Source organism: Zingiber officinale, chromosome 3B (genome assembly GCF_018446385.1).
Source record: "Zingiber officinale cultivar Zhangliang chromosome 3B, Zo_v1.1, whole genome shotgun sequence".
Lineage (NCBI taxonomy): Eukaryota > Viridiplantae > Streptophyta > Magnoliopsida > Zingiberales > Zingiberaceae > Zingiber > Zingiber officinale.
This window is the reverse complement of record NC_055991.1, coordinates 7,936,533-7,961,303: the sequence shown is the minus strand read 5'-3', so window position 1 is coordinate 7,961,303 and position 24,771 is coordinate 7,936,533. Positions and strand designations below refer to the sequence as shown.

At 38.5% G+C, this 24,771-nt stretch overlaps 1 protein-coding gene and 1 long non-coding RNA gene across 2 annotated transcripts; both read right to left on the bottom strand.

Annotated features, from left to right (window-relative positions):
- Nucleotides 1–17,949: 17,949 nt before the first annotated feature.
- Nucleotides 17,950–19,920, bottom strand: LOC122055778. The gene is made up of 2 exons (XR_006132924.1): nt 19,810–19,920; nt 17,950–18,092 (listed from the first exon to the last, which is right to left on the bottom strand). It is a non-coding gene; the product is annotated as an uncharacterized LOC122055778 (long non-coding RNA).
- Nucleotides 19,921–20,425: 505 nt separating this feature from the next.
- LOC122055775 lies at nt 20,426–24,570 on the bottom strand. The gene is made up of 7 exons (XM_042617388.1): nt 24,328–24,570; nt 22,877–23,523; nt 22,724–22,801; nt 22,170–22,268; nt 21,880–22,072; nt 21,364–21,788; nt 20,426–20,874 (listed from the first exon to the last, which is right to left on the bottom strand). The coding sequence occupies exons 2-7, from the start codon at nt 23,501–23,503 to the stop codon at nt 20,656–20,658; spliced, it is 1,641 nt and encodes a 546-aa protein (XP_042473322.1). The 5' UTR covers nt 23,504–23,523; nt 24,328–24,570; the 3' UTR covers nt 20,426–20,655.
- Between the last annotated feature and the right edge of the window lie 201 nt (nt 24,571–24,771).

Below are 24,771 nucleotides of genomic sequence, written 5' to 3'. Positions count from 1 at the left end.
AAGATATCAAATCTTTCTCTTAATCCTTTGTAGAAAGCTATAAAAGAAAAGATTTAAATGTTAAACTCTCTTTTAAAACCATGTCTTCCACATAAGAAAAGATTTTAAAAAATAAAATCCCTTTTATTTTATATAGTCGGCCACACCAAGCTTGGGCTCCAAGCTATGGCCAGCCACCCTACTTGGCTCGAGCCTTATTTGACTTGGTCGGCCCATGCTTGGGCTCCAAGCTTACTTGGCCGGCCACCTAAGGGTGAGTAGGAAGTGGGTATTTGGTGGATATAATTGTCTATAAATAAGAGGCTACAATAGGGATCGAGAGGAGAAATTAATTTTGGTCTCCCGATGAAATTAAGCTTCCCGTGTTCGCCCCGAACACCCAACTTAATTTCATCAATAATAATTCATACCACTAAAGAATTATTATTGAACTATCGCACCATAAAAAGAACTTACCTTAAATGATCTTGCTCAATACACTCAGAGTGTACTAGTGTAATTTTATAGTCAAGATAAACTAATACCAAATTACACTATGACTATTCCAATGGTTTGTTCCTATCCATCTTAGTCGTGAGCTACTGTTTATAATTTATAAGAAACTGATAATATAATCTTCTATGTGTGACACCACACACCATGTTATCTACAATATAAATTAATTGAACAACTACACTTAACATATAAATGTAGACATATGACCAATGTAATTCTTTATTTCAAAATAAATGTTTACAAAAAGCTAGGCTTTTAGTATACACTCTAACAGGGAGTTATGCCCATGAGAAGTGAGGAGCAGAGCCCCAGAGATCCGACCGGCTATATAACCGATTGGACTAATGATGGGAGTCATGCCTATATGAAGTGGGGAGCTGAGCCTGGAAGATCCGACTCACTCAGGGGTCGACCAGGTTTATGCTGGGAGGCATGCCCATGAGAAGTGGGGAGTTGAGCCCTGGAGTTCCGACCAACTCAGGGGCCGACTAGGTCTATGCTGGGAGTCATGTCCATGAGAAGAGGAAAGCTGAGCCCCAGAGATAAGACCAACTCTAGGGCCAGTCATGCTTAGTTTGGGAATCATTCCCATGAGAAGCGAGAAATTGAGCCCCAAAAGTTTGACTGACTATAAGGCCGATCGGATTTATGTTAGGAGTCATGCCCATAAAAAATAGGGAACTTAGCCCAGGAGATCTATTGACTCTATGGCCAGCCGAGCTTATGTTGGAAGTCATGCTCACGAGAAGTGGGGGACTGAGCCCCAAAGGTCTAACCGGCTCTAGGACAGGTCGGGTCTACCGAGCCTCGAAGATCCGACAAGCTTTATGGCCGGTCGAACTTATGTTGAGAGTCATGCCCATGAGAAGTGAGAAGCTGGCCCCGGAGATCCGACCGACGCTCTAGAAGATGTTTCTAGAGCGTTTGTAAGATTTGCATGCAAGTGAGGAACTGGCTCATGAGAAGAAGAGGAAACATTTGTAAGATTGCATCAATGAGAGGAACTTCAACACATATCTCTTTGACTTTCTCCAAGAATTTGCCAAACTCTTCATCCTTCTTGATCATAACAAGTCTTTGAGGAAAAGAGACTACTTGACTTTGTGAGCAAAGTGGAAGAGTTCTTTCAACCTTGGCGGTACTCTCCTCATCTTCTCGAACCTAAATAGGTTCTTGTGTTGAAGGGGAGAACTCTTCTTCAAAATTCATTCTTTTTTGAGCAGTCACTTGGGGATCTCCAAAGGTTCGTTCACTCCTAAGTTCAATTCGATTGTAGTGCTCCATAGGATTAACATCGGGTTTTCCAAGAAGTTGTCCCGGTACTCTAGAAGATGAAGAAGTTAACTGGGCAATCTGACTATCCTGAATCTTTTGATGTTTTTCAGAATTATCCATTCTCTTAGTAAGTTTCAAAATATCTTGCTTCATTTCATTCTGATTTGAGATAATTTCTTCAAACATCTTTTCAATTTTAGACATTGGAAAGCCTTGAGAAGATTGTTGTTGTTGAAAATTCTACTGCCCATACTGAAAATTAGGTCCTGCCCCCATAGATGGTCCTTGCTTTTGATTATTTCTATAAGAAAAATTAGGATGACTTTTCCACCCGGGGTTATATGTATTTGAGTATGGGTTGTTCTGTCTCTGATTAAAACTCATGATTGCATCACATTGCTCCAATTGATTGATTTGTGTAGAGATAGCTCCCAAAGGACATGAGTCACTAGAGTGATCAGAACTCCCACATACTTCACAAGTAGATACAATGACATTGATCGTATTTGAATTAGCTCCCATACTTTCTAATTTCTTTGTAAGAGCATCCAGTTTTGCAGCTATTAAAGTAACTGCATCAACATCAAACTTTCCTGACGCTTTTGTTGGGTTTACACAAGAATAGCCACCACTTCTCTCATTTGCCCATTGATGATGATTTTGTGCTACACTTTCAATTATTTCCTCAGCTTCATCTAGGCTTTTATTCATGAGTGCCCCTCCAGCAGCTGAATCTAGGGACACCTTAGTATGATAATTAATGTCATTATAGAATGTGTGCAACACTAACCACTTCTCCAAGCCATGATGTGGGCATTGTCTGAGTATATTATTATATCTATCCCAAGTTTCAAATAAAGATTCTGAGTCAGCTTGTTTGAAACTTGCAATAAGATTCCTCACGTGAGTCGTTTTATTAGGTGGATAGAATTTGTCCATAAATTGTTGCTTGCATTATTCTCATGTGGTGATGCTATTTGGAGCTAAAGAGTTTAACCATTGCTTAGCTCTGTCTCTTAAAGAAAACCCAAATAATAATAAATGCACTGCTTCAGAAGGAACACCATTCATTTTCATTGTACCACATATCTCATAGAAGACCTCCAAGTGTTGATTTGGGTCCTCATGCGGACCTTCGCCAAAATGATTCTGCTACACCATAGAAATAATAGCCGGTTTGATCTCAAAATTATTTTCTTCAACAGAAGGTCTTGAAATGCTAGATCGAAACCCTCTAGCATAAGGTGTTGCATAATCCTTTAATGATCTATTTGCCATGCTAGAATATTATTGGTCTTCTTGATGTCTTTGTAAAGTTCTTCTTCTATAAAATGTTCTGTCTATTTCAGGGTCTAGAGGAAGAAGTTCTCCTGTAAAGTTAGATCTTCGCATACACAAGAAATTTCAACAAGTATTATCAAGAAGTATAAAGATATACAAGATGAAAACAGAATTCTAAAGATTAGTTACAACTATGCTAATGAAAAGAAAAGAAAAGTTATGTTTAGTCTAACTCAATTGATAACCTCTAATGTTATAGACGCAGTCCCCGGCAACGGCGCTAAAAACTTGTTATCGATCCGTAAGTGTACAGATTCATCGTTAGTAATAAAGAAAGATATCATATCCACAACCACTAAAGATATCTCAACATGAATTAGCTAAATAACAAATCAATTGATTTATAAAAACTAAATGCAACTATGAAAAGTAAGCATAGAAATAAAAGCGTAGAAACAAGAATAAGGACTATGATAAAAGGATGTTCTAGGAATTTTGATTTCTTTGTAATATTATTCAATGTAAATGATCTACCAAATCTTATTCCTTAATTGTCCATTATATGTAGAAGGTTACTGATTCTTTCTTGTAATAGACAACCAGTCTAGGACTAAAATCTATATCTAAATGTGATCAATTATGAATGATTCCTATAATGTCCTTACACGGGCTTGCCTGTCACGTGCGTCCCTCGGATAATCAATATAGAAATTCATTACTTCTCAACCATATCAAGATATAAAAGATTAATGCATACAATCTATCTTATCTTCTTGAATGACCTTATTTCACCTTCAAGATTATCCCTCAATCCCTTACACGGGCTTGTTTGTCATGTACATCCCTTGGATAATCGAATGAGAAATTATCTCTACAAGATCCACAAGATACTCAAACATTTAATCAAGTATGGTAATTAAGTCCAATTACAGCAATCCACACAAGATCAAATAGATACAAACAAGACAAAATTATAGAAATAGGAAATTGGCAAATCCACAAGAGTTTACATCAAATCATATTACAAATACTCCCTCCATCCTAGAACAAGGAGATCTAATCCATAGAACAAGAAAAGAAACCCAAAGACAAGAAGATCACAAGCATTTTTATCCCAAAATCCAAGAAGAGAAAGGGAAGAAAAGCTTATCTACGATGAAGAACGGTCTTCGGATCCAATCCTCGTTCTCGGAGTTGATTCGTTGAAGATCTGCCCTTAGATCGTCGAAAAATTCCTCCAAGAAGGTGGGGAATCACCCAAATCTTGTTTTCTCTCAAAAGGGAGAAACCCCCCCCCCCCTTTCAAATGATGAAAGAAACCCTTATATAGAGCAGAGATTTTGGGTGCCACACAACCCCGAGACCCGACCGTCTGTGAGACACGGTCTAGGTCATTCTCTTAATTGCCCATCTCACACGGTCGTGTGATGCACACGACCATGACATGTTCTGCCACTGCCATCCTTGTACGGCCATGTAGATCTACACGGCCTGTGCTGCCTCCAGCTCTAGAACTCATGCACGACCGTGTTTGGGACACGACCAGGGCTTGTTTGGCTTCTGGGAAAATTGCACGACCGTGTAGATCTATACGGCCGTGTACTTCTTTGGCTCTAGAAGGTTTGCACGGTCGTGTAGATATACACTGTCATGGCTCTCTTGGCTTCAAAATTGGCACGGTCGTGTGATGCACACACGGCCATGGCCTTCTCCTTTTCTGCAGAAACAACACGGGTGAGCATCACCACATGGTCTGGACATTGCCCTGCTCTGCCAATGTTGCATGGGTGAGCATCACCACACGGCCTAGGTCATTCTCCCATACATGGTCGTGTGACACTCCAAGATGGTGTCTTCCTCCGTTAGTTAGCTTGCAGATTTGGCGTCGATCATAAATTCTTCTCCAAATACGACTCCTGCGTACAGAAAATGCACAAAAACAGATCTCCGAACAAAAAGAGTAAATATGCTAAAAGCAAAGCTGAAAGTACGAAAATGCATAAATAAAGCATACATAAAATATGTGAATGTGCGTCAAAACATGCTAAACAAGTGTATACAATATACGCACATCAGCGAGTCGAGAGCTTATGGCAAAATCATAGGGGGTGGTAACCCTAGGTTGAAATCCTGGTGTCGCGAACTGGGTGGAAGACTAGACGGGTCGTAGAGCGAACGCCCAGCATGAAGACCAGAAGCTTCGGACACTGAGCAAAAGTCCAGTCAGTCTGAAGGACCAGTCTGGCAACAGGTATACTCTCCTGAGTGGAGTAGGTGAGGGCGCGTTCCCCGGTGAGGGAACAGTAGGCGTCGGTTCGACCTAGAGTTTCCGAACGAAAATTCGAAGTCAGAACCGGACAGTCCGGAGACTGTCAAATACTTATGTTTAACTTATGTTGTTGTGCTAAACTTTATCTTGCAGAATATATTTTGTATTTTGGACTAACTCATCTTGCAGATGGTGAAAAAGAAGCAAAAAACCTCGGATGAACAGTCCCGAGGCACCCTCTATGGAGCTTGGAGGCGCCCTGGACGCAAGGTGCGAGTGCCCCTCCATGGAGCTTAGAGGCACCCTGGATATGCGCAAGGGCGCCCTCCATACGGTTGGAGGCCCCCTTTGGTGGATAGGCAACGACCAGTTTAGAGTTCATCCACACTGCAGATTCGACGGGGATGAGGACGCCCTTCATATTGTTGGAGGCGCCCTCCACAGGCTTTATAAGCTTGTCTCAAGCAACAGTTTGATAGAACATAATTTGACAACCTTTCTTCCGTGTGCTGCTCAAAAGAAGATCCAGGAAAGATGTAACAAGACTCCGACGACCAGAAGCTTCAAGTTTACTACTTTAGTTGTCGGTATAAATTTTATTACTACTTTAATATTGTACTTGAAATTGTAAAGAATTTCTAAACTTATAATATTTGCCCAAAGTAAACGCTCAACGAGTGTGGGCCCTGGAGTAGGAGTCGCTACAGGCTCCAAACCAAGTAAAACCCTTAGTGTTTGCGTTGTTTGCTTTCTTTCCTCTACGTAATTACTCGAAAGTTTTTCGAAACGAAAATGAAAGCCACGAGCACTAATCACCCCCCCCCCCTAGCGCTTTCGATCCAACAGAAGGAAAGTGCGGACTGATAATCACACATTCAATGACACACAAATGCATGGCAGGAAGTTAAATAAAAGATGGAGTAAAACCATTACAAATAAATTTGACATATCAGCTACTCATTTAGGGTATGTTGTGTATGGTTAGCACTTGGCAATTAGAGCTATCAAACGGGTTGACCTGTGGCGGGGCGGGTCAACCCACCAAAAACCCAACATTTGGCGAGGCAGGGCAGGCCAACCCACTATCCCATCGGACTACAAAATCTTCAACCCAACTCAATTCAAAGTGGGCTGCAGGTTAGGCGGGCCAACCCACTGGCCTGTAAAAAAAATAAAATAAATAAAAAACTGATCAATATGAAAAATCATCACTGATAAGTGATAATTATTCTCATCCATTACTATTTACTTCATTACAAAACTGCAGTGGTTAACATTCTTTTCCGAATACTAATGAAATTGAAGACTCCAAAATCCAAATCCAGAAGGCTAGAATCCAGAATTCCATATTCCATGGTCTAGTCTAAAAATTCTAAATTCTAATGAAGACTTCAAATTCCAATCCAGAATTCCATATTCTAATTTCTAATCTACGATCTACAACTTACAAAACTACAACATAAACAATTAACCAATTAAGAGATAAGACTTAAAGAGATTACACAACAATAACCAAAGTACCAAACACACAACACCACTACACCACAACAAATCAACACTACTGCCACAATGTCAAATAAAAGAAATTAGGGACAGCAGATTAATGTGGGACTACTGCAGTAATCTGCAGTGCCACTACACGTCTACACTAGACTGTATAGTAATTAAAAACATAAAATAAAACTGAAATGGAAAGTTCAATAACTCTAATACTCTATGAAAGGATGAACCTAAACAAATAATACAATATTTTTTAAATTTCATCAATAACATCATCCACATCAATTTCTTCTGATCCTCCTTCACCTCCTTTCTCTTCATTGATATCCTCTTTTAGAGTATTTGATTCTTGCTTAGACAATGTTGTTTTGATACTTGCATTTTCTTCATTATCTTTATCTACATATAAATATACAAGGATGAAATAGTTAAAAAATAAAATAATATATCAACTAAGTTAAGAACATAACTAAAATAAATAAAATTATCAATAGCATAACCATGTAGCCAATTGTGAGTGCAAATAAGAGCTTGCACTTTTTCATGAAGGGTGCAACTTCTATATTTGGTAAGCACATGGGCACCAATGGAAAAAGATGATTTTGATGCAACAGTAGTTATAGGAATAGCTAAAACATCACATGTCATTAGTGCAACGGTTGGATATTGATGCTTTTGATTCTTCCAATACTCCAAAATATCCAAATCTTGATAATAAGCAAATTCAAGTTTTGGCTCCTCCAAATAGAGATCTAATTGAGATTTTTCAACACTTGTAATTGTTTGGCTCTCATATACCATCATTTTCCGCATTAATTGAAATAGTAGTGAAAAAAAATTATAAATTAATCAGAGAATACAAGGAAAAAATATTAGAGTACTTACATCAAATATTCTTTTGTTCTTTCCTTTTAACTCCTACACTTTGTGAAAGTGTATGTGTTGTAGAAGATTGTGGTTGTGAAGATCTTGTATTGTTCGTATTAGAATACTGGTCAAAAAGCTTATACAATTTTATCTTCACAAGATCCATCTTCTTTTGACATTTAAGAGAATCACTTTCAATCTTTGAATAAAAAAAACTCCAACATCAAAAGCTTTATTCGTGGGTCAAGAATAGCTCCAAATGCAAGCACCATGCTATATTGAGTCCAATACTTGTCAAACTTCTCCATCATTTTTTTACACATACAACTTATCATCTCATCTTCATTCGATAAGTTTTCCTTTAACAAAACTTCAATTTTCCAGACTTGCATAAAATATAAATTTGATATAGGATAAGAAGAACCAGAGATCAAATTAGTAATGTCATAAAATGGCTCAAGGAACTCACATATTTTCTCTCCTCTTTTCCACTCTTCACTTGAAGGACAATATTTATAATTCTTGTCATTGAATTGAAGAGAAGCAAAATCTCTTTTATATTTGATGGCATTATCCAGCATTAAATATATTGAGTTCCAACGAATAGACACATCCAATCGCAAGCCAATACTAGTATCAATGTTACTAACTGCTTGTACACACTCTCCAAATTTCTTCATCCTAGTCTCTGAACCTTTAACATACTTGACTGACTTTCTAATTTTATTCAAAGCTACAGTAGCCACTATCAAACCTTCTTAGAAAATGAGATTCAATATATGAGCAGAACAACAAACATGAAAAAAATTCACCGTCACATAATAAACTATCATGCAAAGAGAGTTGCTCTTTCAAATGAACTTGCATGTTATCATTACTAGATGCATTATCCAATGTCAAAGAGAAAACCTTTTTCTCAATTTCTCATTTCTTCAAATATTCAAATAATTTAGTAGCTAATTCAACTCCTAAGTGTGGAGGGGGCATATGAGAAAAACTAAATATTTTACTATTCAATTTCCAATCATTATCAACAAAATGGACAGTCAAACAAATATAACCCTCACTAGTGCATGTCGTCCACAAATCTGAAGTTAAACAAACTCTATTCTGAATAGTAGTCAAAACATACTTGAGTTTCTCTTTCTCCTTCAAGTAGATTCGGTTAATATCACAAACAAGAGTATTTCTAGAAATGCAAACAACATCAGGATTTATGTACTTCATCCAAGTTCTAATACCATCATACTCAACAAATGAAAATGATAAATCATGTCTGATGATTGCGCAAGCCAGTAACTCACGTGAAAGCTTTTGATTTATTTTCTTAGACCTCATCTTCCCATCTTGATCAAGAATCATTTGTCCTACATCATGAAACTTTAATATGTCACAAATTTTAAGAAGACACCACAACGTAGAAGTTCCATATTGTTTACCCCCACACTTATACCGTTTTTTACATCCAACACATTCAGCTTTATCTATACTATCAACCCCTTTGATTTTCTTAAAATACACCTAAATATCAGAAGTTTCTTTGGACCTTTTAATTGACCCATTGTCATGCTTAGCACTTTCCAATTCATCATCTAAAATAACAGTTTACTTTTGAGAAGTAGAGTCCATTTCAAAATCAATCTGAAATATAATAAATAAATTTAGTTTCTAATAAAATCAAACAAACAAAAACTCTAAATGTCAATAGTAGAATAGCATAAATTTATTTTGTGTTAGCCCTCTAGACTGCAGAACAAATCAATCAAAATTCAAAACACACCAGATATGTTGAGCATCAAAAGAGAAAACTAGTATTGCAGAACAATCAACAAATGCTAAAACATTAAAGAGTTTGGAAATTCAAAACATTAGGGACTGCAGATTACTGGCAAATAGAAAGAAATTAGGAAAGGAAGTAAAAAATCTTACCTCAAAGTCTCAAACAAGAGCTTGGAGAGTCGGAGACTGCTAAACTTGGATTCAAGCTTATCGTCTATTGAAATCGGACTATCTTCTTTAAGCACTCTGCTCTCTGCACTCTATAGGTTCACGCGACTACGGGGAGAAGTTGAGGCAGACGCGCACGAGGCGAAATGTCGTTCTACTCCAAGGACCACATGTCACACCCCAGGTATTCACTGCCAGAAGAAATTTCGACAACATCTTCTCTGTACGGGTGACAATATAAGACTTTTCTACATTACTCTCCGGGTCACATATACCTCGGCCAACACGGCCGGAACAATAACAATAAAATACAAGCAATCCGCGCAGTTTATATATTTTCAGCCTCTGGCTGACACAACTACGCAGTTTATTTAAAAACACATACTCCACTACTCGAGGAAAACTTAAACCCCACGACAAAAAATCCAACACAGTAGAAGAACAAGTAGCAGTAGACCAAAACTCTATAAAAGTATACGAGTATAGTTATACAGTACAAGTATATAAAAATATAAAAACAAGTAAACCAAATATCCAAAAATGGAAACCCGTCGCGACGCAAAGTGGTAGGGGACTAGCGACTGGAACCTCCTGACATCATCTGTTAGTGCAGCGGAGGCCGGCAAGAGGGGGTGAATTGCCTAAAAAAGTAAAAACTATACCCTCCTCGTCTTTCAACTCAAACAGATAGCAACAATAATAAAAAATAAATAGCAGAAATAGAAGAGAGACAGGCTTTTAACTTGGTTACAACCCAGGGGGTTGTTAATCCAAGACGGTCAGAAATTGCACTAGCAGAGTCTCCTTCACTGTAGGCGGAGAAGCCTTTTTACACACTTAGAGCGCTCACTAGTTGCTAGAAATTAATACAGAGTTGGTTACTGAGTTCATCATGATTTCCTAGCTCCATGGACCTTTATATAGCTCCTGAAAAGTCTATCCCGAGGATCCAAGGCGCCTACAACAAGGTTCAAGGTGCCTCCAACCAAGTCAAGTGGATAAAACTCTATTCGCGCACGAACGATCATTTTGACCAGCTTGGAGGCGCCTCCAATAGTGTTGAAGGCGCCTCCATTGTTGAGGGTGCCTTCAACACTTGTTGAAGGCGCCTCCAATGTGGAGGACTGCGCAGGTGCCTCCAACACTTCCTTTAAGGCGCCTACAGCTCGCTCTTTAGATCCTTTTGACTTTGTTTCAGCTTCCGAGTCTCCGATAACTTGGGTGATTGCGTCCAACCGGAATAGGGCTCACCCGAACCCAATTCTCTGCCTTCTCCTTGAGCAGCCTTCCTCCCCAGCTTAACGTCCCTCGAATGTCGTGCACATTCTTCTCGCCCACCGGTGTACTCTTCCGTAGTTCTCTCGTCCTTCGGATGCACCGAGCCCGTCGGCTCCCTTCACATGCCGCCCTTCTCGCTAGCTGCGTCTTCCGCTCGACTTCCTGTGCTCCTAAGATCCTGCACACTCAGACACAGTGATCAAACACAACGTAGGACCTAACCAACTTGATTGATCACATTAAAATAACCATGGGGTCCAACAATCTGACCCTTTTTGATATGCATCAACCCAAGTTCAAGTTAGGGTGAAAATAAACAAACAGTAATTTTAAAGAAAATTACTAAACTAACATGTTAAGCATAAATTTACAATAAATAAAATTTGCAACTACTTAATTAAAAGTTAAATAGAATTTTTCAAAAAATTTCAAAAAATATTTTTAAGGTTTATATTTTTAAGATTTGAAAATTCTCTCCCCCTGAACTTGTACTTTTCTCTCCCCCTTTGATCACAGCAAAAATGGGGTTATAATAAGATAATATGGTATTTTAAAAAAATATATATTTAGTAAATTTTTAAGTTAAAAACTGAGTAAAAATATCTAAGTAAACTGAATTTTTTGAAATTTCCAAAAATATCTAAGCAACAATGATTTTTCCAAAAAAAATTTCTAAGTAAACTGAATTTTTGAAATTTTTAAAGTAATTTCTAAGTCAAAATTAATTTTTAGAATTTTTTTAAAAAATTCTAAATAAACTGAAGTAATTTCTAAGCTAAAATTAATTTTTAGAATCTTTTAAAGTAATTTCTAAGTCAAAATTAATTTTTAGAATTTAAAAAAATTCTAAGTAAACTAAATTTTTAGAATTTTTTCAAAAATGTTTGAAAAACTTTCAAAACATTATTTAATTCTAGTTTAATGTTTTTTCAGAAAGTTAATTAAACATTTTATTTCAATATTTCAGCTTCCAGGTCTTAGCGAGACACTAGGCATTCTTGGTTATTAGAGCAACAACCAATTCCTTAGACAAAACTTCATAAAGAAATTTTAACGTTTAATTTTTCTTCTGAAAGCCTAAAAAAAATTTTAATCTAATAAGGATTTTGGAATCCAGTATACATTCCTTCCTACTGGGTTATTCAGAAATTTAAGAAGTACATAATTTCTGGAGACTTTCCGAAGTTGTCTCTGATGTTTTCTAATATACCAATTCAATTTTTCATAAATTTTTAATTTTGATTTTGGAAATTTATTTAAGCATGCATCATTATTCTTCAATTTCTCAATTTCAACTTTTAATTTTTCATTTTCTAATTTTAGATTACCATACATTTCTAGTGGATATGCTTTTGCTAGGTTCAATTTCAATTCAGCATTTTTTTTTTTAATTTGAATAAGTCTTTAGAAAGAGACTTAATAAATTGAAACGATTGAGTAGAGGTTAGATTACGTACCTGACTTACTTGACTCGGCATCGTCGCTTTCTTCGTCTGAAGTTCCTCCCCCTTCATCTATGCTCATTTCTGAGCTTGACTCTTCTTCCAGCTGATGGTTAGCTATTAGTGCTAACCCAGAGAAGACTTCTACGTCTGATTCGGAAAAAGACGAATTTAACCAAGTGGCCTTCAAGTTCTTGTGCTTGGAGGATTCTGGCTTCTTGTGCTTTACCTTTTCCTTCTCTTTTTGCTTGCTCTTCAATTTCGGGCAATCATCCTTGATGTTCCCTTCTTCGTTGCAATTGTAGCAACGAACTATTCTTTTTCTTTGCTGATGCCTCTTTGTCTCGATCTAAATTTATTAGAATTAAAAAATTTATTGAAGCGTCTTACCAATAGTGCTGCTTCTGATTCGTCGATCAAGGCTTCGAAGTCAGAATTGTTTGCTCTTACCTTCAAAGCAATGTTCTGACTTGTTTTCTCCACTTTATTGGGCTCTGCAATCCGAGATTCGTGAAGTTCAAAAGTTAAAAATAAATTTTCTAAACTACTTACCTCGAAATCCTTAGAGATGCAGTATGCATCTACTAAGGAGATCCACTCTGGAGTTCTGGGGAAGGCGTTGAGCGCGTACCGGATCGAGTCCCAGTTCGTTACTTCTTCTCCAAGGTTGCTTAGTTAAGTGATTAGCTCCTTAATCCTTAATTAGAGTTGCGCTACCTTCTCGCCGTTGTTCATCCAGAGATTTGTTAATTGGGTCTGGAGGATGTCACGCCTCGCTAGCTTAGCTTCAGAGGTACCTTCGTGAAGCTCTAGGAATTTGTCCCAGAGGTCTTTAGCGGAATCGTAACTCTCAATCCGACTTACCTCTTGGGGCGGCAACACGCTGAGTAGGTGGAATTCCGCCTTTCCGTTGGCCACGAATTCTACCTGCTCCTTCTTTGTCCAGTTGAATTCTTCTTTGTCTTTTGGAACTTCATAGTCATATTTCATGATTAAACAAATATCAAATTCTGTCTTAAAAAATACCTCCATCCGGCGTTTCCACGTCGCGAAGTCTCCGTCGAACTTCGGGGGATGAATATTCGCTCCAACCATCGTTTTGGTCGTTGTGCTTCAGTCGACGGTTAGTCCTTCTAAGGCGGTCTGGCTCTGATACCAATTATTGGTGCAGTGGAGGCTGGCAAGAGGGGGTGAATTGCCTGAAAAAGTAAAAACTATACCCTCCTCGTATTTCAACTCAAACAGATAGCAATGATAATAAAAAATAAATAGCAGAAATAGAAGAGAGACAGACTTTTAACTTGGTTACAATCCAGGGGGTTGTTAATCTAAGGCGGTCAGAAATCGCACTAGCAGAGTCTCCTTCACTGTAGGCGGAGAAGCATTTTTACACACTTAGAGCGCTCACTAGTTGCTAGGAATTAATACAGAGTTGGTTACTGAGTTCATCATGATTTCCTAGCTCCATGGGCCTTTATATAGCTGCTGGAAAGTCTATCCCGAGGGTCCAAGGCGCCTCTCCAACAAGGTTCAAGGCACCTCCAACCAAGTTAAGCGGATAAAACTCTATCCGCGCACGAATGATCATTTTGACCATCTTGGAGGCGCCTCCATTGTTGAGGGCGCCTTCAACACTTGTTGAAGGCGCCTCCAACGTGGAGGACTGTGCAGTCCTCCAGCACTTCCTTTAAGGCACCTACAGCTCGCTCTTTAGCTCCTTTTGACTTTGTTTCAGCTTCCGAGGCTCCGATAACTTGGTGATTGCGTCCAACCGGAATAGGGCACACCCAAACCCAATTCCTGGCCTTCTCCTCGAGTAGCCTTCCTCCCCGGCTTAACGTCCTTTGAACACCGCACACGTTCTTCTCGCCCACCGGTGTACTCTTCCGCAGCTCTCTCGTCCTTCGGACGCACCGAGCCCGTCGGCTCCCTTCCCGTGCCGTCATTCTCGCTAGCTGCGTCTTCTGCTCGACTTCATATGCTCCTAAGCTCCTGCACACTCAGACACAGGGATCAAACACAACGCAGGACCTAACCAACTTGATTGATCACATCAAAACAACCACGGGGTCCAACAACGTCAACCTGTAATGGTAATATCAATGGGGTGAGTCAACTCCTCAGCGGATACCAAATTGACATGCATAGTAAACTATAATTAATAGTAATAAATATGAGTACAACCTCCTAGATATATATAAAGAAACAATGCAAAACTAAAATAAAGGGGAGAAACTGTACTAACCAGGACATGGGTATAAGGTAAACAAGGTCGACATACCGAGGAGTATCATGATCATGTATGCATGTCAATCATATGCATCCACCAAATATGCAGCAAATAAAGTGCAGCAAACACAAGCAATAAATGCAATCATGCATATAATGCCAATGACATGGTCACCCCTTACGTCAGTCAGCCATCTCACACACGATGGTGAGACCGAGTGGGTAGGGCTATGACAACCGTGCATTCTGCCATCATTGCTCCTGATGAGTGACCAAATGGACGGGATGTTGTCGGAGTACACCTATCCTCCTACCCCAAATCATAAGTGGGGGAGCTCAATGCTCTCATCTCCCTGAGCAAGTCCAGAGGAGGGATCCCTGACGTGCTATCACGCTGCAGTCACACTACCCATGAGCGGACCAGCGGAGCACTGACAGAGCAACCTGCTGCAACACACCCTGTCTGAATAAAAACCACTAACCATTGAGCGGTGGTGTGTGCAACTCCATGTAACTGCGATGTGCTTAACAATAACACCCTGTTTGGAAATAACTTAAGTCATGGAATTGAATTGAATTCCATAAGGAATTGAATTCAATTCTCATGTTTGGAATGAATTGCAACTTAAGTTATGGAATTCTTATGTTTTACCATTTTATCCTTCTCTCTTTTTTCTTTTCTTTTTTTACAAAGAAGAGAGAATGAGGGCATAATGGACATAATATGGAGAATTGAATTCCCTATCTAAATCACACATAAAGAGGTGTGATTTACTTTTTCCTTGTTTGATGGAATTGGAATTGAATTTCATATCAATTCTTAGCTAAAAAATCATTCCAAAGCATGGAATTCAATTCCAATTCTAAAAGGAATTGAATTCTATATCATTCCAAACAGGCTGTAATAGAGCTGTCAATCGCTTAGCATGCAATCATGCGAGATGGTGCATGACACTAAGCATGAAAAATCCTAACCGTATCTACCTCCAAAAATATGTACCAAAATACGTGGATCAAATAATATGATCTAGGTACACAGGTCAGGTATAGTATCTAACCAGTCCGATATATCACATGACATAATATGTCACTACCTCTATAACATAAATAATAAACAGGTAACAGACAAAACATGCTCGAAAACAAATAGTGACATACCGATACATATATAAACATAATTATTACTACTTGTTAAAATCTACTAAGCATATCAACATGACATTATCTAAAAGATAAGTCGAGGTACCCGCCTCCAATGTAGATCGAGCTAATCAACCTCTATGTCGAAGTACTCGTCCTGAATCCGAATCCTTTAATAAATTGTACGGTTTAGCTCAGTTTTATTATAAACAAAATAGCTAAACCAAAAATCCTTATTTACCAGGAACCCTAATCCTTCCATTATATCTCGATTAGCCACATAAAACGAGTCTAATCCGAACTTAGATTAGATCCATCATTTAACCGTAATTATCTATTCCTCCAATCACCTATTTAAATGACCACACTACCACATAATAACACGTTCTAAAACAAATTCCAATACTCACCTAAAACCAATGCTTCAGCAGCTGATCCAATCTTGAAGAACTCATTGTCGGAACTTGTCGATTGCAGCTATTGTGATCGTTGAAAAGCTAATCAAATATCCTACAACGGAAAAGAGAATCAAACCTCTAATAACCTAATACGAAACATGTCTTACCCCTAAACCCTGTCCACCGATTTCCTTACCTCCACAACACGCACTTTGGCTTCCTCTCCAGGAATCGCAGACCTGGCCCCACCGCCCCAGCAACCTTCGCCACCTTTGGGTTCACTGAACTACTGCAATGGCCAGAATCCAGTAGAAGGGTCACTGCTGCTAGGGTCCTGCAACTAAAGATGTTGGTAGAACCACCTCAAGGGTCAACGATCGGCCAGAAGAAAACAACGAGGAGAGATTGACAGTAATACCTCACCACCAGCGCATGGGACGAGGAAGTAGCAGATCATGATCAACTCCAACCAAACCAAGGATGGGACCCTCCCCTTTTGGCCGAAGATCGCCTCTTGCAAAGGTGGTGCCTCTGATCGGAAAGACGAGAAATGGGTCGGTCGTGGTTCGGGGCTAGGGCATAGCATGGCTGGAGTAGCACAGTCCGGTGTGCCAAGGTACGACGACAGGGATCAAGTTTAGGGCGCGAGCGGAATCGGAAGAGGAAGATCGTAGACTTACCCTCAAATAGCTGCGACACCGGGTCGGCGATTCGTCGGTGTCGATGCCAATGGACGGCGATCGGCATGAAGGGGACCGAGAGAGATGGTCAGCAGAGCTCCATTTTGGTGTTGAACGTCGCACGATCGCGAGAAAGGCAGGAAGCCTCAGGTTGTACTCGTGGCTCAGGTTCAGCAGCAACGGCTCAGCTTCACAGAGGAGAAGAGGAAGAAGAGATTGGGAGAGGAAGAGATGGCATGAGGGAGCGGAAGAGATGGGTTCGGCGCTGAAGAGGAAGAGAAGAGGGGAGAAGAAGGATCGGGAGGTGAGGGGTTCAGGTGAGAAACGGAGGAAAAGAAAAGAAAATGGAAAAAGAAAAATAAAAATAAAATTTTTCCTCGATTAAACGAGTAATTTAAACAGACTTTTCGTTAGTCCCATAATTTACCTCTTTTAAACTGTCATACGAGTTCCGAAAAATTTCCAGAAAATTTCTATAAATTCTCTTATGGTTATACATTTTTTTTTCGATATTTTACACCACAGCCATGGGAAGGCGCTGGGCGCTAATGAGAGAATAGTGATACGTGCAAACCTGCGACTCTACTAGCCCGAGGCAACTGGCGATTTGACAGTAGGTGCTTGCAGCATGTGCACCTGCGTCTGCGCTTTTGCAAGTGCAAGTGTGTGACAGACGACAGTGGAGGTAGACAACAGTGATTCGATGAAGTCTGTCGAAAACTCGAAGTGATCTCAAGCGGTGGAAAATAGGGTTTAGGCGTTTAGCTTTACATTTAATGTAGCGAAAGTTGAAATCTCAACCGTTGGATATCTAGTTTTAAATATTGATTGATTTTTTTGTCAAGTCCGCGAGCTAACCCGAGCCCGCCACGGGTTGGCCCGCCTGGACCCGGGACCCGCGCGAGCTGACCCATTTAGGCCCGCCAAATGATAGGTTGATAAATTTCAACCCAACCACTTAAATTATTTGACGGAATGGACAAATCCGACGGGCTCAACCCAAATTGACAGTTCTATTGGCAATTGACACATGGTTTCTCAGCTGGGAGATGATTATTTCAGTTGTCTTTTTACAATACAACTCCAGTAAAGGAAGAAACTACAGGTAAATAATGCAGTGATGATGATTCAGATGCCTTTTTTTTTGGCCTTTCCTTGCCTATTGTTGAGGCACCGGAAAAGATCTCAGGGAACAAATGGTTACTCTTAGCTACCACTATATGGACTGTGTTCTTCTCAGAGGTCGACGCACTGTTTTCTTCTGAGTTACTGGTACTAGATTTTCCCCAAGCTGCAAGAGTTCAAAACATAAGCTACTTATGAAGCAGTTAGCTATTCAAAATGAGTAACAAATACACAAATAATCATGTAATTAGCTTAAATGAAATTTTATATATGACATAAAAATCATGATCTCGATTGTGAGAAGAATAGAATAAGATGTACAAGCTAGAGAATTGAAGAGGTATCAAAGATTCCTTTTTGATACATTTGAGTTGAGAGGAAAATTTGACATGCATTTCGTTTCTGAGAGAATTACAATTCATTAATCTATAGGTGCCAAAATAACTAGCTATTCCATATATAGGGGATTGACTAGGTACATACAAGACTAGGTTAATTAAACCCATTATCTAACATTTTAAATGAATATTACAGAGTTAACACACTCCTAAAAGGGGGGTTCAATCGTGTGTGCAACTTCTACTTAAGTGGCATGGCCTTATCCAAGAGAAGTTCCTTAATATCATTAAAAAATATGTATAGGTACTTAGGTAGATTACAGCTACTATTATTTCAGGCGTATATGGCAGTTTGATATAACCCAGAAATACAAAGATTTTGATAGAAGGGAAAGGATCTTGAGGAAGATGCATTGAGACCACCAGAATTGTAGTCTGAATAAGAATGATCTCTATACCAACATGATGACATCTAGATATGCAAATGAACTAAATGTAAGTAGTAGAACTCTTCACAAGTACAGGACGTGATTTAAGATAATGCAAAACAAATCATACGAAACTAGTACTAAAAGTAAAATCCAAAATCGGATTAGGCACATATGCTCAGAAGTATAATCTCTTATATAGACCCTTAACTGTAATAAGGTATTTAAGTATGAAAGAATGATGGATATTCATATTTAACTAACCATTTCATCAAATGCATAGCATGTTTCTTCTGGTCTGCTAAGTGCTAATAGTTGATTTTTTCAGTGACCTTCAATTTATAGAATATCACATTTCTTTTTCCCATTTTTTCGATTTTGGATACATCGAGATCAGCATCTGAAGCTTTAGGTGAGTTGAGTTCATTCCATTAGAGTCCTTTCCAAGAGTGAGCTGTCCTTCTTGTAACACCAAGTCTGAGGGTGCTTGTGATAGGTTCTCGTTCACCAGGACAACACATCAAATATTTAGTAGTGAATTGAAATATGCCCATGTTAGCAGCTTATAATTGATCAGCTGTAACTGTTTTGTTTCCCGGATCTTTCAATTTAGAGGATATAATCTTTGTTTTTTTCAAATGAGTATTGATGTGGATACACAGAGGTTAGCAGCTAAAAGCTATTCAACATATTGACAACGGCAAGGCATGATTACCATGCCATTTTAAATGCTGAGAATGAATTTACGAAAACAAAAAGAAATCCTGCAATCGCCTAGGATGAGTAATGGAAATTAAATGCACATCAGGATAGTAGTGTAAAATCTAACAAATTTTTAACTTGAGCATTGGCACTTTGTATCAACACTTTCCGTACATCAAAATCAGCTTCTTATCAAATGGGCTGCCTTCAGATAAATAGGTTGCAAATCATAAAAGCCTAAGAAACAATGCATTTTTTTTTTGCTCTTATAGATATTAAATCTACCATGCAGGACCAACACATAAATTAACGAAGAAATTTCAACATTTTTCTTCAATTTGACTTATTCATGGAGCAGGAAGCAATAAAAAAACTCGTCTGATCAAGCTTTGGAAAGTGAGGGCAGACCAAAAACCTGCTTTCTCTCCCTTGATCTTGCAGCAGACTCCCTGTTCTTTATCATCCTCTTCTTGACCAACAACCCTATCCACTGGATTCAACAACGGCCTCTTCCTCCCACTACTACTTGGAAAGGACTCCCTGTTTGCGGGTGACGTACTGATTATTAAGTGGGAAGTCCGTATCATGCTTTAATTAATTATGGCTTAGTCATTAATTGAAAAGGCTGATGATAATTTATTAATTAGCATTGTGTTAAGCTTTATGAACTATGAGCAAAAAGGAATGCTTGATTGGATGTATTTTATTATTGTTAAAGGGCTGTAATGCATTCAGTATAATATTTTTTAATCATAATTCATTAATAAAATGAAATAACTAAATAATTTTTTAATTATCATTAATTTGGAAGTGAAACCACGCTCAGCCACACCGTAATATGTTGTGATAATTATAATTAATATTTGAACATTTTAAACTAACTAAATTTAAGATAAAAATCTCTTTAGCACCCTTTTATTGCTTCACCTATATCATAAATTAATATCTCTCTAGTATAAAGAACCGTTGCACTAAGATAAAATAGTCTTTTAATTTACTTGTCTATATTTTGCCATGGATCAGCTAAACCGTTTGAAATGAATGATATCACATTTTATTTCAATTAGTGACCAAGTGAACAATAAACAATGGCAAATAGGTAACATGAACTCTTCTTACAAACCTGATCGCTTTTGCTAGGTTCTTTATCGCACTAGTTCATTTACAATGTAATATATATATACAATAGGCGAGGCAAGATGAGGATCGAATCAAAAGTAGCCGATGACTGCATTTGTGGATGTGATTATGGAACAATTTGTCATCTGTAATCTTTGATCCATACAGGAACTGAGTAAATAAGAGTTCCTAGTGCAAATGATATTGTGATGGTAGCAGCAATGTACAAGAAAGCATTCAAGCCATGACCAGTCTTCCACATAGCATAAATCTCAGCAGCAAAAGTAGAAACAGTGCTCAAGCACCCCAAAAACCCTAACTGAATCCCACTTATGATAATTGTGCATCTGTCTGTGTTTACCTGTTCCAAGGAAAAAGGAGAGCAGATTTAATCAGAGATCATAACTTATTTGATGACCATAAACTAGAAATAGACAATGAATCAGTGAAAAACAAGGAATTTTCTTTTCTGCAGAATATTATATGCAGGTTGCATGCGTTCTTTCAATTTTAGCTTCTTTGAATGTGGCTATATGTTAGTTCCAGAGGATTTGAGCAAGTAATTTGGCTCTGAATTGACAAAGCTCAAGCAAGATTCGTCCATCGAATAGTCCTAAGAAATCAACAACACTACTCACATTGAAAGCAAATAAATCATTTTTTATCACATCCACTTATGTCTTTGTTTAATCTCCCTTTAGTCTATTAATCCTTTCTGACTATGTCCTTAATATATTTTCTCTCATTTGTTCATATATTAGAGGAAAATATAATTGCTCTATTAGTATTTATTTTTAAATAGTTGAAATAAAAGTTCAAAATTATTCCTATATTGAATAAAATATATTACCGCTTTGCTAATTGTTGCGAGTGCAGCCATGATACATGCTGCAAGGACATTGGCTAGGAGTGTTCCGATCGGTAGCCACTTGAGCACTCTTTTCCTTCCTAGACCTTGACCATTTAACCTAGCCAAGTGCCAGCGTGTCCACACACCTGGAGGACCCACCAAGAAAGCTAGCCAAGGAACGGCGGAGTTACTGAGATCGTCGAGCTTGAGCCTGAAGAATTCTGCACTCAAGATCCATATCAATAACCATATCAGTAAAGCAGCAGTCAGTATAGCCACATGCTTATTGAAGTTATCCACCCTCCATTTTTCCAGGCTGGATGTTCTTCTCCTTATCGAATCGTCACCCCGTCCAATAACTCTTTTACGAAGTCTCCCAGCACATCCAATTCCAAATATGATGCTGTAGTTGACGAGAAAAATCCCTATTGATAGCTAGAGAGATAAGTAAATATACAAAAACTGCCTAGTGGATTCAGAAGTTATAAGCAATCCTCTAGACACAAGGTTACTTACCAAGTACGGTGCCGGCAATTGCATCAGCCCAGTGGCCTTTGGAAGATGATTCAACCATCTTCTGGTTCCATCCACTGAATGTGGTGAGACTGCCCAGGTAGCCTGTGCTTAATCCTACCTGCAAATGATCAGACACGAGGAGAATATCTGCCTTGAACACAAATCCGATCCACCCCATCAAGAAGGAACCCAACTGTTACAGAACTCGTCTCAATTAAGAGAGGCAATAATAAAAGGAAGATAGACGTCTATTCAGTTAATTATATTTTTTAAGTAAGATGAGGAAGTACCATATTGGAGGGCAGATCAAGGTACAATGGATTATTTTCACCTGTGAGATTCAAGTGGTCAGGCCCAAAGAGCTTCTGTAACAAATATCTTGTATATACCTATATGGTAAAGAGACAAACTTAATTATTGTACACAAAAATTGCAAATTGATAAACAAACACAACAGTGGAATATAAACACAGAATCAGCATGTGGCAAAGTGGATGCTACATAGATATTATTTACACTGATACATGGATTTGGTCTTATACATAGGAATGATAGAATTGATTTAATCCATCATTTAAGAAAACTAATTACCCCTAGTATGTTAGCATAACAATTTATTGAAATTTCAGCTAGTGCATGACAAGATACTTGAACTCATCTACTATGGCCACGTTAAAGAAAATCCAATAGTGCGGTAATAGCAAGCAAGGATTTACTCCAATCCGACATTCACAAAGCAAAATCATAGAATGGAAAGATAAATGCTCATTACAAAGGGCGCAACTTCCCTGACCAAATTGCAGCAAATTCTTAAAAATCATACAAGAGAAATTCAGAACATTACCCCAAGAATTCCGAAGACGGATAAATGGCTCAAGTATGAAATGTAGTCCAGCAAAAATGGAAGCTTGTATTGTTTATCCTGCAAGAGAATACACAGCATCAGATAAACATGTTTCTTCCAACTCAATTACAACTAGCCATCCATAAGCCTTACAGTACATGACATTTGATTATTTCCCTTTGTGGACATCATTGGATCAGTTGGAAGAGGAGACACAATTTCTTCTGATAACGGAGTCACATTTGATGGCAAGCTGACAACCTTTGACTGAGAATCAAATGATAATATTAATGCATCATCGGCAAAGGTCAACAATCCATCCTCATTTTCCTTATCGTCAATTCTAGTCCCTCTACATCCCACTTGAGCTAATGAACTATCTACTCTATCCACCAATTCCTGTGGCAGTATGACTTTGTCCCCATGCTCACTGGAAAAACTAACTGAACTCTGCCAAGAACCCCTCGTGCTCATTCTACATAGTGAACCAGGTCTCAGATCATTTTCATCTATATCAACAGCTCTTGTTCGATCACCATCAGTTCCTGCTGGTGTAGTGGCGTTGGTAGGTATTCCTTCAATTATCAGATTTGGTCTGATAGAGCCAAGCCGCCAGGATCCTGTGGCACTGATCCTACCCATAGAAGCTGTCCTCAAAAAAATCCTCTGTCTAGACAAATCTAATCTCAGGCGAATACTGTGAGATTGTGCAGATGGACTAGTAATCTCGCTCATGGCATCCCCTCCGAGTGATTCATGCATTTTTTTATGCTCTTCCATGAACAATCTAACTTCTTCAGCTGCAAGAAAGAAAGAAGTTAACCTTTGAAGCACACAATTGGAGCTTATGAAGATAAGGCTAAAAGCATGCAAAAAGTGTGGAGGGAAATGAACTTTTTCTCTTTTATTTAGTGTGGTGGCCTATGGATGTCCTCATAAATTGATTCCATTTGACAATACCATGTGAGAAGGAAAAAAAATGACATAAGAAACGCGAAAGGACAGAGATTGTTCTGTAAAGAAAAAAAGTTTCAATATGTAGACGCTGGTTCATCCATGAAACAAACTGAAATCGTTAATTTTAAATTTCCAGAAAGCCAATAAGAAATTTGTCAAAGTGGGGTAAGTAGAGACAGCAATCAGGTGCTCTCAGAGGTTACAGGGAAAAAAAAACCTGGTCAAAGATGGCTTGGAATAGCATGTCATGAACCGATTAAAATAAGCTTGGGAATCATCCAACTACGAGACAATGATGCAAGATTTAAGAAAAAGAAAATTCATCAATTAATGTACAAGGGTCAACCACTGCGAACATCTTGAGGTCTCTGTAACTTTCTGATTATCCAAAAAACCACAATCGAAAACCTTTTTCAAAAACTTTGTATGAAATTGTTTATTCTACCTGCAACAATCCAGAAAACTACGTCGTTCCATGGGCGATCGATTTCAATAAAAGTAGAACAAAAAGCCATAGAATCTAGATCTAAGATATCCGTCCAACGATATAGACATGTCAATCGTTTTCTTTTGAACACCAAAGGTCGAATAGGGAAACTACGATTCATACACAAAGGTGAGAGTTTTGAGAAGGATAAGAACCGAACCAAAGTAGGCGGAGGAACCAGACAAGAAAAACAAAGAGGTTCAAGCGCCGCCACCGCGCTTCCTCGGGTCGCCGGCAACGCCTGACAGGTGCCTCCCGACTGGTCGGCTGAGTAATCGGCTACACCAGGCTTTGGATTGGAGGCGGACGAGCTCGATTGTTGGGACTGATCCTACTCTCCGGCCTCACCAAGATCTCATCCACCGTTAAGCGCCATTCACGCGATTCCGTGTCCAACCTTCCCATTTATAGGTCCATTAGGCTTCTTAGCAAATGATATGTACAAAGAAAAAAAAACTCAATGAAAATCTCAAAATTAGACATATAAAATTATGATCCATCATTTCACTTTTGTGAACCCTATCATTTTATGTGTCTATCCTTAAAGTTTTCATTGAATTTTTTTCTTTGTGCATATCATTTTTCCTTAATAAAATTATGATGC

Coding starts and splice junctions, on each gene's coding strand:
- LOC122055775 (XM_042617388.1), bottom strand. CDS start 23,503: ATGGAAGAGCATAAAAAAATGCATGAATCACTCGGAGGGGATGCCATG. Junction 22,802..22,876: donor ATAATCAAATGTCATGTACT/GTAAGGCTTATG, acceptor ATTCTCTTGCAG/GATAAACAATACAAGCTTCC. Junction 22,269..22,723: donor CCGTCTTCGGAATTCTTGGG/GTAATGTTCTGA, acceptor TTTACCATATAG/GTATATACAAGATATTTGTT.